Source organism: Empidonax traillii, unplaced genomic scaffold (assembly GCF_003031625.1).
Source record: "Empidonax traillii isolate 1590-97213 ecotype Southwest subspecies unplaced genomic scaffold, ASM303162v1 scaffold375:size1330703, whole genome shotgun sequence".
Taxonomy (NCBI): Eukaryota; Metazoa; Chordata; class Aves; order Passeriformes; family Tyrannidae; genus Empidonax; species Empidonax traillii.
This window is the reverse complement of record NW_020955568.1, coordinates 1,038,424-1,051,771: the sequence shown is the minus strand read 5'-3', so window position 1 is coordinate 1,051,771 and position 13,348 is coordinate 1,038,424. Positions and strand designations below refer to the sequence as shown.

General features: G+C 58.8%; 1 protein-coding gene across 2 annotated transcripts in view; it reads right to left on the bottom strand.

Moving 5' to 3' along the window:
• Positions 1-2,516: 2,516 nt before the first annotated feature.
• NR5A1 (nuclear receptor subfamily 5 group A member 1) overlaps positions 2,517-13,348 on the bottom strand; it is a 25,707-nt gene continuing 14,875 nt past the window's right edge. The window contains exons 5-7 of one of the 2 annotated variants that reach the window (XM_027893012.1): positions 8,972-9,091; positions 8,275-8,422; positions 2,517-4,352 (exon numbers count right to left, since the gene is read on the bottom strand). In XM_027893012.1, the coding sequence (XP_027748813.1) occupies positions 4,105-4,352; positions 8,275-8,422; positions 8,972-9,091 (516 nt within the window). In that variant the 3' untranslated portion in view covers positions 2,517-4,104. The remainder of the gene's footprint in view (positions 4,353-8,274; positions 8,423-8,971; positions 9,092-13,348) is intronic. The other variant, XM_027893015.1, reaches the window with a different exon arrangement.

Sequence of the window (13,348 nt, the reverse complement as noted above, 5' to 3'; positions counted from 1 at the left end):
CCCAGTATTTGGGCTCCCCCCAGCAGGGCTCAGCATTGTGCAGTAATGAGCTCCAGCCCAGCTGTACAGAGCTGCCCTGTGCAGAGAGTGCTGCCGCCTTCATTGCACCCTTTTTGTGAGCAGGGGATGGCTGGGGGGGCTCACATATTTGCACAAACAATAAGTCCCATCTTCCTTGTCTTGGCAAACAAGGGCTCCAAGAGGCTTCCACATCCTCCATCTCCTCAAGTGATGGCTGCTTTGTTTCCCCACGATAATTTCATTATTCGCTTTGAATACGTTTATATGTTGCTAAGCCACACATAGCAACATGGATCTTGTCTCCACGGCCCAGCCTTCCTCTGATCGATACTGAGTAATTCTGCAACTCTCACTGTACTGCGTTAAACAAGACTGCTTTGAGAATATAAGGCATTTATGAGTCTTTGGGATTCAAAGCCAGGCGAACACCTGGGTGTCATGGGGAGAAATGCAGGGCCCCCCCGTGCTGACCCTGCTGGGCTGCCCTGTGGGGGGATCACTGCTGGTGCCACAGTCCCCCCCGATGGGTCCCTTGTGCAGGAGGTGCAGCCCACGGGCCATGGGTGTTTCCTGCCATGGCAGTGCTGGTATTTGCACTGAATCCCATTTCAAGCTCATTCTCCCGTGCTTTCAGCAGTGGCTGCTGTGCTCAGGCAGGTGACTGAGCAGGGAAGAAGAGGTTTCTGCTACAACCACGGCCCTGTGCGTGGCTGCTGCTCTGGCTCCCTGCCAAAGGACCGTGTTGCAGAGACCCCAAAGGGGCAGGGGAGTTTCTGGGATGGCAGAGCTGTACCAGTGACAGGCTGTGCCAGACCAGTGCCACCTCCACCTGCTGCTCTGTCCTGGGGCAGGTTTGGGCTGTGATTTCTGCCAGTGTGCTGTGGGACCCCCCTGGTGCTCCCACTGCCCTGGGAGAGACCCCTGCCCTCCCCCTGCTGCCAACACAACTGAGGCTGTCTCTCTTTTGCTTTAGGTTTCTGAGAAGTTTCTGGGTGATGAGGCTACAGCACAGGGGGTTTTCCAACAGCTGGGAAGGACGGCGGGTTGGAGGAGCTGGCTTCCCCTGGAGGGCTGTCCCTGCTACCCTGCACTTCTCCCCAGCAGCATGTGCAGGTGAAACCAAGTCAGGACTGGGGTCCTGTGGGGTCTCATGGGCTTTCATCTGCTGCTGCTGCTGGCCCTGCTCCTCTCCTGGGCGTGCAGCCAACAGCAGGTACTTGTGCTGGGGGTCCCTGTGGCTCGGGCAGCCTCTGCTGGGGTAGCCAAGTCTGGCCTGGGGCAGTGCCCCATGTCACTGTCACCACTGCAGCAGTGGCAGCGTGGTTGTGTGCGCTTGTGTGATGCCAACAGAGCTCCTTTAGCCTGGGGCACCTGGAGCAGTGGGGTGGGAACAAGCCCAGCCGTGCCCGTGGTCTGTGGCAGCGAGGATGGCTCCTTCAGCCCCGCTGCTGACCCCACACCACTGTGCCAGGGCAGGGCTGGGGACAGGCTGCATAGGAAGCACGTGCACTAGGGAAGCCAGCAGCTGGCTCCAAGCCTTTTCTAAACCAGCTGACATCAATAGCATCTTCTGCTGTTTATGACAAAAATCCTCTCCCTGCTCCCGCCTGGGCTCCTGCCTGGCTGGTGTAGCTCTCGCCAGCTGGATTCTGTTTTCCCTCCCTGTTCTCCTGTTACCTCTGTAGTGTTTAGAGTACAGACAACGTGGTGGGGTTCTACTGATTATGACAACAGTAAATGCTGATTTTAAAGGCAACCTTCTCTCCTTGTTGCGCTGTGTCCAAGGGCAGGGGCTCGTGCAGTGTCTCTGTGTAGCTGAGCACAGCGGAGGGGGTTTGGCCACAGTACAAGGACCAGGGCACTGCCCACTCCCCTGTGCCCTCTCCTGTGTTCTCCATGTTCCCCAGTCCCAGCACAGCACGTGCTGCCCAGTCTGTGTTTCCGTATGGGGCTCTGCAGCCCTAGAACCAGCCTGTGCTGGGCAGGGGGTGGGATTGGTGTGTGGACTGTCACTCGGCTGGAGTCAGCCAAGCACCTCCAGGGGCAGGGAGGGGTGGGCCTTGGGGCACCCCCAGCACCGAAATCTTAAACTCCCCACATCTGAGTCAGAGCTCTGTGCTTTGCCATGGCTTTGCTCCCTGCCATGGTGTGTGCCAGGCTGGGGGCCACGGTAACCACCAAGTGAGCAATCCAAGCCTAGGATACTCGTTATAGCGGGCCATGAATGTTGCTGTTGGTGAGCTCACTTGAAGAACACACTCAGAGTCACTATGGCAGTTCCCTGAAGCATTTTTTAGCAGCCCTCGAGGCACTGATGCTTTGAATCCCACAGCAGCAGTGGCCCTGTCTCACAGCCACATGTCCCAGTCCCACAAAGGCAGGCAGCACCACAGGAGTGGGCACCGGCAGCCAAGCACTGCTCCCCTGCCCATGGGGAGCTGGGGGAACACCAACCAGGAGCGGAAGAAAGACAGCCAAAAAAGACAAAGTTTGCCTTTTTAAATGAACTGCAAAATTTATTACAGTGGTTTGCTCCTGACAAGGAAGTTGGTAACCTCCTGCCTGGGAAGGAAGGGGGAGTAGTGGGGAAGGGGAGGGATGAGAGGGAGAAAAGGATGTGAGAGACAGAGAGAAAGACACTTAAGGACACTTTTCATTTTCTGAAAATAAAACATCTTTACCTCCCAAACCATTTTCTCCAGTTCTTTAAGTTCACAAAAAGAAGAAGGTGAAACCAAACCACAGACTTCAGGAGGAAAATGCACAAACGTGTTAAAGCAGAGACAAACATACTCTTCTGCATCTAACAAGCTTCACAAACCACTCAGCTCCGGGCGCAGCCTCTGTGGCTCCTCAAGGCACCGGCTCTGCAGAGCCACGGCGGGACAGGGTGACCACTCTCGGGACAGGGAGAGCACCCGCCCTGGGGAGCAAACCCGGCCAGCCCAGCCCTGCAGAGGAGCCCATGGAGCCGGGGATTGGGCAGGGCAGGGGCTGCCTGCTGGGGCAGAGGAGAGGAGAGGAGAGGAGAGGAGAGCATGGCTGAGATGGAGAGAAAGCAGCAGTGAGAGTCTGGCATGTCCCCAGTGCTCCCAGTCCTGTTCGTGAGCCCCTGTCCCATGATGGGAGGGGAACAGAGAGCTCTTTGCCTGTGGCTTCGGCCTGGGGACACCGCAGAGCTCAAGAGGGGATGTGGGGGCCCAACACGAAGTGCAGGAAAATCCTTATTCCTCCCTAACCATGCATGTGGGCTGGTAACTGCAGAAAGGGGGCTGCAGAGCTCCCCGAAATTCCCCAAGCTCCTGGGCACGTGCCTGCAGCTCCCTCCTGCCTGGATGCTCTGCCGCCGTCACCTGCGGGCAGGACAGAGCTGTGCTGCCCATGGACAGCTGTGGGCTCTGGGCACTGCGACTGCCACGGCCTGCAAAGCCACAGCTGCTGCCCCCAGCACCAGCAGGCGCTGGGAAAATGATCCTCAGCTGAGGACTCAGCACTGCCCACCCCTGCCTGCCCTCGCTTTGCTGGTGGGACACAGCACGTGCACCTTGGGGTCACGGGACTGCATAAGGCCAACCCCTCCAGCCCAGCCCCAGCGCTCTGTGTGGCTCCTCCGTGTGCTCCCCCAGTGCCTGGAGACACCCCAACCACCACAACACCGCAGCCTGGAGGGGGTTCACCTCACCTCTCCCCTGCCCTGTGCACGAGGGCCCCTGAGACGTGGGGCAGGGTTGGGAAGGTGAAGAAACAGCTGGTAGGGATAGCAGGAGAGGAGCAGAAATAGGAGAGAAGCTGGGACAGGCTTTACCCTTCCTCGGTGCTGCTGAGCCGGGTCTGCAGGTGACAGGCTCAGGCAGCAGGCGTGCGGTGGGGCTGGGGCAGCACCGTCAGCAGGGCGGGTCACGGCCCTGCAGCCTCGACCGTCCTTGCTGTGTGTGGAACCAGCTGGGACGTTTCCAATAGCAGAGGTTAAAGAGCATCACTGAGGAAGGCAGGGTGGGAGGCAGCCAGCCCCGGGCACCAGTCCTGCCCCTGCCGCTCTGCTGGCGGCACTGGGGCTGCGCCGCGTCGTGCTGGCGGCCGCGCTCAAGTCCGCTTGGCGTGCAGCATCTCGATGAGGAGGTTGTTGCAGGGCACCTCCCCGCTCAGGTGCTTGTGGTACAGGTACTCCTCTGCCTGCATGCTCAGCGCCCGGACCTCCGCCAGCCAAAGCAGCAGCTGGCGAAACTTGTCCGTGGAGTGGGGGTAGTGGCACACCGTGTACTCCAGCAGCGCCGCGTTGGCCTTCTCCTGGGCATCCTTAGCCAGCGTGTGGTTCTCCAGGTACTTCACGTCTGCAAGGAGGAGGAGGAGGATGACATGCTGCCAGACTCATGAGCCTGCCCCGTCCATGCCATGCCTTGCTGGGTGAGCCAGGAGAGACCCACACTCCTGCTCCTCGTGCAGGGAAACACAGTGCAGGAGGAGTCTCGTGCCCCATCCCTGTCCAGCCATGGGCTCCCTGTCCCTGCTCTGCCTCCCAAGTCTCCCCTGATGCTGAAGACAGGTTCCAAACCCCCTGGCTGCAGGACTGGTGTCCCCCTGCCCTTGCTGCCCAGGAAGAGGCAAAGCCAGAAGGTGCTGCCAGCTGTGTTCACACAGCAGGAGCCGCTGCCATCAGCCCCCTTTAATTCCCCAAGGCCGAGGAAGCGGCTGAGTTAATTCCCCGATAAACCTGGTCTTTCCAATGTGGCAACCAGGCTCACCAGCCTAGAAACCCTAATCCTCCTCGCCTCACCAGGGCTGCAGGAGCTTCCCATAATCCCACTGCCAGATCTGCTGCCAGCAGGGTGGGAAGCAGCACAGCAAGCAGTGGCACCGAGGTGCAGGCAGGGTCTGGCAGCAAGAGACTGCTGCAGTCCTGAAGGCAGAGCTGCAAGAGCTGGGGGAGGCACAGCCCCAGGGCAGTGGTGGTCTCCTCTGACTGCAGGGACAACCCACGCTCGTGGGTTGGGGGTTCTCCAGGCTTTTGGGGTGGCCTGAGCTGGGGTTTGCTGTCCAAGGGTGCTGCCTCAGCACTCAGGTTGCCAGGAGTGCTCCGTGGTGAGGTGTTGACTTCCAATCAGTGCAACACATTCAGCTGGCCGGTGCCGTGTGTTGCCCCATCACCACCTACAGCTACACACAGCAGGTAGGTACCAGACCTACCCAACAGTGACCTTGCTGCCAACCCTGGCCCCGAGCCCAGCTGGGACAAGAAGATTTAATGGATTAACTGTGCAGCACGAGGAGCCCAGCAGGGCTGCCTCGGTCACAGCCCTGCCAGGTCTGTTGCCCAGGGCCCACAGCTGCTGCTGCACAGCCAAATTCAGGGAAACAGGGCAATATGGGCATGGGTTCTGGCTGAGACAGCTGAGAGTTTGGGGTTTATTTCTGGCTTTCATCCCAAAAAGGTGGGGAGCCGAACTTGGCTGTACCCAGAGGGCTGAGCAACATTTGGGAGGGCAAAAAGCAGTGCTGGTGATGGAGGTGCCTGAGCAGGAGGGAGCAGACAGGACCCCCGTGCCACTGGGTGGGGGTGTCTGTAGCCCCATCACCACCACCTGTCCCCACAGGGCTCCCTCAAAGGGACCATGGCACCTGAGGCTGCTGCAGCCCAGCAAAGCCAGGAGCCCCCAAGGGTCAGGGGCTGGGGAGCAGAGGTGCAGCTGGGGGGCCTGCAGAGCCCCCAGGGAGCAAAGGCAGAGCTGGGGGGGCTGTGGGCCCCCAGGGAGTCCCAGCCTCTGGCCATGTCCACGGCCAGGACGGGCACTGTGGCTACAGGCACAAAGGGCACAGGTTGTGCCAAGATACACTTTATCAGATCACCCTTCCCTTTTCACTGGGCGGCACATTTGCTCCTATTGTCTCCTCCTACCCGGGTTCTTGTTACGAAATCTCTTTATCTGCATAAGGTTATTGTGCATGTCATTAAAAAAAAAGAAGTTATATTGATAAATGTCAAATCTATCCCCTGAGTTGGCTCAACAATAGCTAGTTCTACTCGATGAACTCACCTGGTTCTCTGAAAGACCCTATTCACTGTTTAATTGAATATTTGAATAATCTTTTCATTCCTGCAAGGAATAAAGAATGTTGTCCAAATAACATTGACTCACTTCATTTAGAGACACTGCAGCAGTTGCAAAGACTGTCCTGTGACAAAGCCTCCCATCACACATACAGATATGCCTGGGATTATTTCTATGCCCTCAAGTGTTCTTCCTATTCACAGCTCCTTTTGTTTGGGAGAAGCTGCTGATAAATTGCAAACGCTTAAGGGAATGTGGGCTATAAAAGCCTCTCTTCCTCCCCTCCCCAAGAGTAGCTGCTTCATGAATGTAAGTCATGAAATCGAATGATAGGTCAATCCATTAAGGCTCTATTAAGCCCTTCTGTAGAACAAAGCTAACCTGTGCCGTCCTCATAAATATTGCTATTTTGAGAAGCCCTAATTTTAATTAAATCTCTTTACCTGCTCAGGAGAGAAATCTATTTAGAACTCAAATGGCAGCTCTTCTGAGCAGGGCTTGGCTTTGACTGTGCTGTGGCAGAGTGGTAAATGTGGAAATTCTCTTGTTAAAGGCAATTACATCCTGCACATAATACACAGTCCCGTCCTCTACAGCTGAGCCTGCGAAGGGCAAATTACTCCAAGTGAGCTCTGCAACATGGAGAGAAAAAGTTGCATTTGGGGCAGAACGATGTATGGGAAAACCCAGCTATTGGATTCCACGCCCTCCCTGAAAGCCACTGCTCCAGGGGAGCCCTCGGGTTGGGCACTGCTCCTGCTCCCCTGGCAGTGCCAAGGGGGCCAGAGGGGACACAAGGCAGCACGATGGGCACCCGGCTCTGCTGGTCTGAACTTTCTGGCAGTGGCCGAGGAAGGTCCTGGCTCGGGGTACGAGCCCCCCCAGCTCCTTCATTTCCCAGCACGGGCACTGTTTGTGCCCCACCTTATCACTGTTCCAGCAGGGAATTATCGCATCTCGTTTCTCTGGATTTCAAAACAGCTCCAGAGGAAAGGAAAGCTGAGGGAGGAGATGCTGCAGGTGCAGAACGGGATGGCAGTGTGGCTCCCACCCCTGGTCCCCAGATAGGACCTCATGGATGGAGAAGGGCAAGCACAGACTAAGGCACTGGGGCAGGGGCAGGGATGGGCTCCGATAGGGACAAGGACGGAGATGGAAACAGCTCTGCCACAAGCTGGGCTCACCATCCCAGCACCAGCACTTGGATGCTGCAGGGACCCCAGCTTCCCCGGGGAAATGCCTGTTCCTGTCCGTGGGGCGGGTGGAATCAGCAGCCACGGAGGAGGTGTGGGAAGGGAGGCAGCTGCAGAGGCACAGGCATGAGCGGGAGTGCGGCAGCCACATGAACCCCTTGCAGGCCTCACACTGGGAGGGGAGATCTGCCCCCAAGGGGAGGGTGCCAGTACCTGTGGTGATGGTAGCTGGGCATCCTTGGGGTCCCTGTGGGGCTCAGCACCACCCACAGCTGCCCTGCCCTGCCCGGGGATGAGATCCCTCCGATGGGACCACACTGGGCACCCCTGCCTTGGGGGAAGCCTGTAGGGAACGGAGACACATCCCTGGCTGCAGTGTACGTGAAGATGCTCCCTGCAGGGTGGGAGCAGGGCAGGAGCAGGGCAGGAGCAGGGCAGGAGCAGAGCTGAGCCGCTGTGCCACCCCAGGGAGGTTTCCAGCTCCAACAACAGTGCCCGCAGCTCGGTGTTGTTTAGTCTGGGTGAGGTGGGAGCGTGTGAACCCACCGCCTGGGCTGGGCTGTAGGCTCTGGCTGAGCCTAATCAGGAGCAGAGGAGCCCCATCCAGCGCGGCGCTCGGGCCCTCTGACGCAAACGCCGGGAGATACGGCTGGGCCGGCCCGCTGCGCCTCTGTCAACACGCCTGTTTTGCCACAGCCATATCAGTGCTTGTTTCCCTGTCAGCCCGATGGGCAAGTGACCAAAACAGGCCCCACTCGGCCAAGGGGGTGGCAGTGCCCCTGCAGCTGGAGCGCAGCCCAGCCTGCGGCAGGAGACCCCTCAGACCCCTGGTGAGGGGGGAAAGGCAGGTCCCAGCCGTGGCTCCTCGTTAGGAGCCCCTTCATCACGCAGCAGGACCCTGGGCTGGGAGTGCTCCCTCAGCTGTGCTCCCACCCCCCAGACCCTGCACCCCAGCACGGCCATCACTCCTCAGAGCGAGCCCCTCGTCCCAGAGCCCCCCAGGCAGCGCTCACCGAGGCTGAAGAGGATGAGGAACTTGAGGCAGACAAATTCGTGCCGGTCCACCTGGAGCGAGTGCAGGTGCAGGACGAGCTCCTGCGCCCGCAGCACCAGCGTGTTCAGGATGGAGCCGGCCTGGGCTGCGATGGTCGACATGTCCACCTGCGAGGATGGGGATGGCATCAGCTTTGGCAGCCCCAGCCCCACATAACCTGCTGCAGGGAACCCCACACAGGGCAAGAGCTGGGAACCAGCTTGGAACCAGCCCTGAGTGCCCACTGAGAATTAGGGGTGTCGAAGAAAAGGCCAATGGGTGAAACGGGAACCTCATTTAAAACAGGATGGCCCTTCATAGGGTGCTGATGTTGTAGGCACCCCATCTCCAAAAGCCACCCCTAAGGGAAGGAAGGGGCCCCTTTCACATCCCACCACTGAGAGTACAGGTAGGGCTGTTGATCTTTCCACACAAAATAACTTTCTCCAGAACCAGGAGCTGTGTGGTGGGATGGAATGGGATGGGATGGGACGGGACGGGACGGGACGGGACGGGACGGGACGGGACGGGATGGGATGGGATGGGATGGGATGGGATGGGATGGGATGGGATGGGATGGGGTTGGCCACACTGGGCCAGAAGTAATCAAAAATTCATCCCATGTCCACATCCCGTGCCCCCACCCTCCAGAGCAGAGTCCCCTGGCCACTGCTCACCTCCTGGCCGGTGACCAGCAGCACGCTGTGCTCCTTGCCGTGCTGCAGCTGCCGGTAGACGTGGTCGAACACCAGCAGCTCACTCCAGCAGTTCTGCAGCAGCTTCATCTGGTCACCCACCTGAAAGGGAACAGGAGCAGCACTGTTGACACCCAGCACACTGCACTGCACAGCACCCACCCTGCACCTGGCACACAGCCCATGGCAGGGGGGGCCCTTGGATGAGCAGGGAGAGCTGGAGCTGCATCCCAGAAAGGAGGACCCTGAACGGGAGGAGAGGAGAGGGGCAGATGGCTGTGCAGAGTTGGCTTCAAAGCAGCTCAGTGTGCTTCAGTGGCACTTGCTGGCTCTTATCAGCACTGGTTTTCCCCCACCAGGCACAACCTCCCCGAACTGCACACAGATTTTAACAAAATGACTGCAGGAGGGATGTGCAGCGGCTGCACAAAGGGCTTGTGTGTCCAGGCAGTCCCTCTGGATACTTTTAAACGAAAGAAGACAGTGCCCATCCTCTCCTCCCCAGCGGGGATGGCGGGTCTGGGGGGGCATCGCTGTGCCCTGCAGCTGCCAACCCAGCCCTGCCCACGCACCAACACGCGTGGTCACGGGCACGCTCACACTGGTGCTGTGAGTACGTGCAGGCACAGGCCAGAGAACACCTGGGACTGCCCCTGTGAGAACTCGAGCCAGGACCAAGCTGGAAGGGTCCCCAGAGGTCTGCAGGGTGCCAGGGACTGCAGGCAGCACCAGTGACTGGCAGGATGAGCTGCCACAGCCAACGGTTACATTTGACAGAACCAAGAGCTCTGCCAGGCCCCCGTACCCAGAGTTGTGTCAGAACACGGGGCACACTCCTGTCCTGGCACGGGGAGCTCAGCTGCCTTCCCACCACCCCGCTGAGAACCACCGTGGGTCACCAGCTACATCCCCTCAGCACTGCTCTTCTCCAGACCCCAAATCCTTTCCACAGAGAGCTGAACTCCTGTCCTGCCTGGACCCCCCCACTCCTGCAGGGCTGGTGTAGGGAAAGGGCTGGGATTATGGAACTGTCTCCCTGCGGAGCAAATCCAGTGCCAGCAGCTGAGCTCTGCAGGGCCATTGTGCTCCCCCTTTAATAGAGGGAAGACAGATGCAGCATCACAGGGCTGGATAATGCCCTCGTTTTGCTGAAGAGGCTGCAATAAACCGGCGCTGGGAGATTGCAAAAGGAATAGAAGCCAGATGAGAAAGAGCTTTATGGTCTCAGAGCCTCCGAGCCGGCGCTCCCCGCGAGCCGCCGGGATTTGTTTCTCAAGTGCCGTGGGTGCTCAGAGCCCGTCCTGCAGCAGCGCGGGGAGGGAGATGGGGTGGGAAGGCAGAGGGGTGGCTGGGGCTGCAGCACCAGCTCCTACCAGGCACGAACCCACCTGCAAGGAGGGCAGGGGCACGGTGGGGCTGCCCCTGCCCCATCGCCCAGGGCAGGGAAGGAGCCGTGCTCCCTGGCCCAGCAGCGTGGGCTGCGAGGCTCCTGTTCAGCTGCTGAACAAAGACCTGGGGAAAAGCTCATTCTGCACCAAAACAGAAGGGGGATTTTCTGCATCCGTGGTGACCTCTGCCCCGAGGCTCGTGGCCCTGGCAGGGCGCTGGGGTCCCGGTGCACAGCTCTCTGCCAGCCCAGCTGCGCGCTCCCGGACCGTGCCGAGCGCCTCCGCTCCGGCTCAGCCGGGGCGTTGTTTTGGAAGCTCCTTCCTGTGCCTCATTCCTGAGTGAGATGAGCTCCAGAAGGGACAGACAGAAGGCTTTGCTTTGAAAAAAAGTTCTAAAAAAAATTTAGCTTTTCCAAAAGAAAGCACTTCAGCAATTTTGAAACCTTTTCTTCCTTTACAAATTGCTGATTGGCTCCTGCTGAACTCTGGGGGGGTTTCTGCTCCCTGCCTGCAGCCCCTCAGCAGCACATTTCACCCTGGGTGGCTGCTGCATGGCTGTTCCCTTGCCAGCACACCCCGGTGTGCCGTGGTGCTCCCTGGGAGTGTCGCAGTGCACCAGAGCCACATGGCCTTGGCGTGGGGTGATGTGCTTGGGAGCATGGCAGGGTGGGCTGGGGGCTCAGTGGGCCACTCAGGGCTGGGGGCCATAGCGAGGTGTCCCCATGCCCCGGGCTGGGTGGCAGTGGGCAGGGCCCATGGCCCCGCTCTGGCACTGTGGTTCTGCTGGAGGGGGCTCTGGCTGGGCTCACCTGGCTGCCCCCTCACTGGCCTGGCCTCCTGGGAGCAGAGGGCTGCTGATGGAGGGGCACTCCGAGGCAATCAATCCTCCCAGCCAGCACACACGCTCCCCGTTAAAGTTAAGGAAAGGATCTTCCTCTTCTGATGTCAAGGCTTTTCCACGGAGTGCTTTATCAAGGGCCTAATGCAAGCTGTCTTTGAGAGGCAATTTTTACCTTTTTTTTTGAAGCAAGCATTTAACCCATTCACAAAACATGCTGCAAACACCCCCCCCACCCATACTGGGAGAGCAATCCCCTGTCACTGGGGCTGCTGATGGGCTGTGACCTACAGAAAATGCAGTTCCCTGGGGGAAAGGGTCTGGGATGAAACCAGAGGGGAGGGAGAGTGTGCAGAGTCAGGGGTGATGCTGCCCAGGCAAGGGTTTCAGGACCTGCATGTGGGTGTAGTTTTAAACTCCTACAAGCCTCCCTGTGGGTTCAAAGGCGAGAAGTAAGAAAGCCCCTGGGAGTGTTGGGGCTCCCAAAACATTCCCAGGCCACCTGGGGGTAGTGCAGCCCCACTGTGCTCACTGCTCCCTGCACAGCTGGCTCAGGGCATCCCCCACCTTGGGTACCACTGCTGCCCTCCTGCACCTCTGTTAGCAAGCAGAGTGACCATCAGCAGTCCTGCTTTGACAGGAAGCCCTGAGTGGGTCCCAGGACATCAATCCCCAGGCACAGCCACAAGGAGTGCCCCTGACCTGCTCTCCAGGCCTCCACCCAGACCTCAGGTGCAGGATTTGTCTCACAGCCCTCACACAGGTGGAGGACACACGTCAGTGCCCCGAGCCACAGCCCCAGCAATTACTGGGTGTGAGCAGGACCCAACACCTCAGCTACCGAGAAGTGCGAAAGTGGATTTATGTCCACCAGCCACCTGCAATCAAAACCTCACACAAGTCCAAGGTGTTATGGTGAATTCATGTCCCCATCCCCCTGCCCAGATACCACCACGATGGGCAGCTTAAAGCGAGCACCAGCAGAAGCAGTGCAGCAAGACCAGCATCTCCTGTCCCTGCTGGCTCCCAGGCTGCTGTGGCCCAGGCTGCACGAGCACCAGGGCTCTGCAGGCAGGGCTGTGCCGGCCAGGACAACATGGGCAGGGGAAGCGTCACATTTCCCCCAGTGCATGGGATGCTAAACATTGCTGCAGCATTCACGACCAGAAGGAGACTTTAAATCTGCCAAAAATGCTCTGGCCATTGGCCAGGAGATGGGGTCAAGATGACCCACAGATGCGAACGGCAGAGAAGGAACTGACTGCAAAGAGGCTTCGTCGTGGCTCTGAGATGTCTGACAGGACCGAGGGAGAGCAGCGACAGACCCAGAGACCGCAGGGAGCCCTCTGTCCGTGGGAATGGTGCTGCCCTCAGCATCCCCATCACTGGTGCTTGCCCATGGCACGAAGGGGCAGAGGAGGGGTCAGCATCATCCCACCACCCTGTGGCTGTGCCATGCCCGTCTTGCAGCACAGGGACCCTCTGTACACCCAGCCCAGCCTGGCCTTCGGGCTGAAATCGTGGCAATTTGTTTAACATTCCTGGCTGTTCATCCCAATCTAAAGGTCACTGCAACCCTGTGTGCACAATATTGATATGTAGGTACGGCAGTGACACCTATATGAACCAGGCTGTGCAAGACGTGCATAAACCACTCCGAACCCAGACACAATGTGAGTGTGCAAGAGCACATACGTGTGTGCGTGCACACCTCTCTGTCTGTCTCTCCCCATACATACATAAAAAAATTACCTCTGAAAGGACAAAGTTGCCTGAGACTCACGACCCGACAAAATATATTTCACCCCCGGCCCATATTTTTCTTCCTGAAGAGAAGCTGCAAATCTTCCCTCAGTCCTGACACATCTCATCTAGACTCAGTTAAAGTTCGTATTTATGGGCGTCAGCGCTGACCTCTTCCACCTCCGCCCGCGCGGCCTCGCGCCGCGGCTGCCTGGCCGGCCCTCGATAAACAAGCGGGCCCCCAAATCCCCCTCTGCCGCACGGCGTTATTAGTCTTGCCTCCGAAGGCCAGCGCAGTCCGTAATTCTCCCGCTGGTGACACGAGATGAGCGCCGCGACATCAGTCTCCCGGCGGATTGGCATGGGGACCCTCGTTTGTCAGTGGCAGAC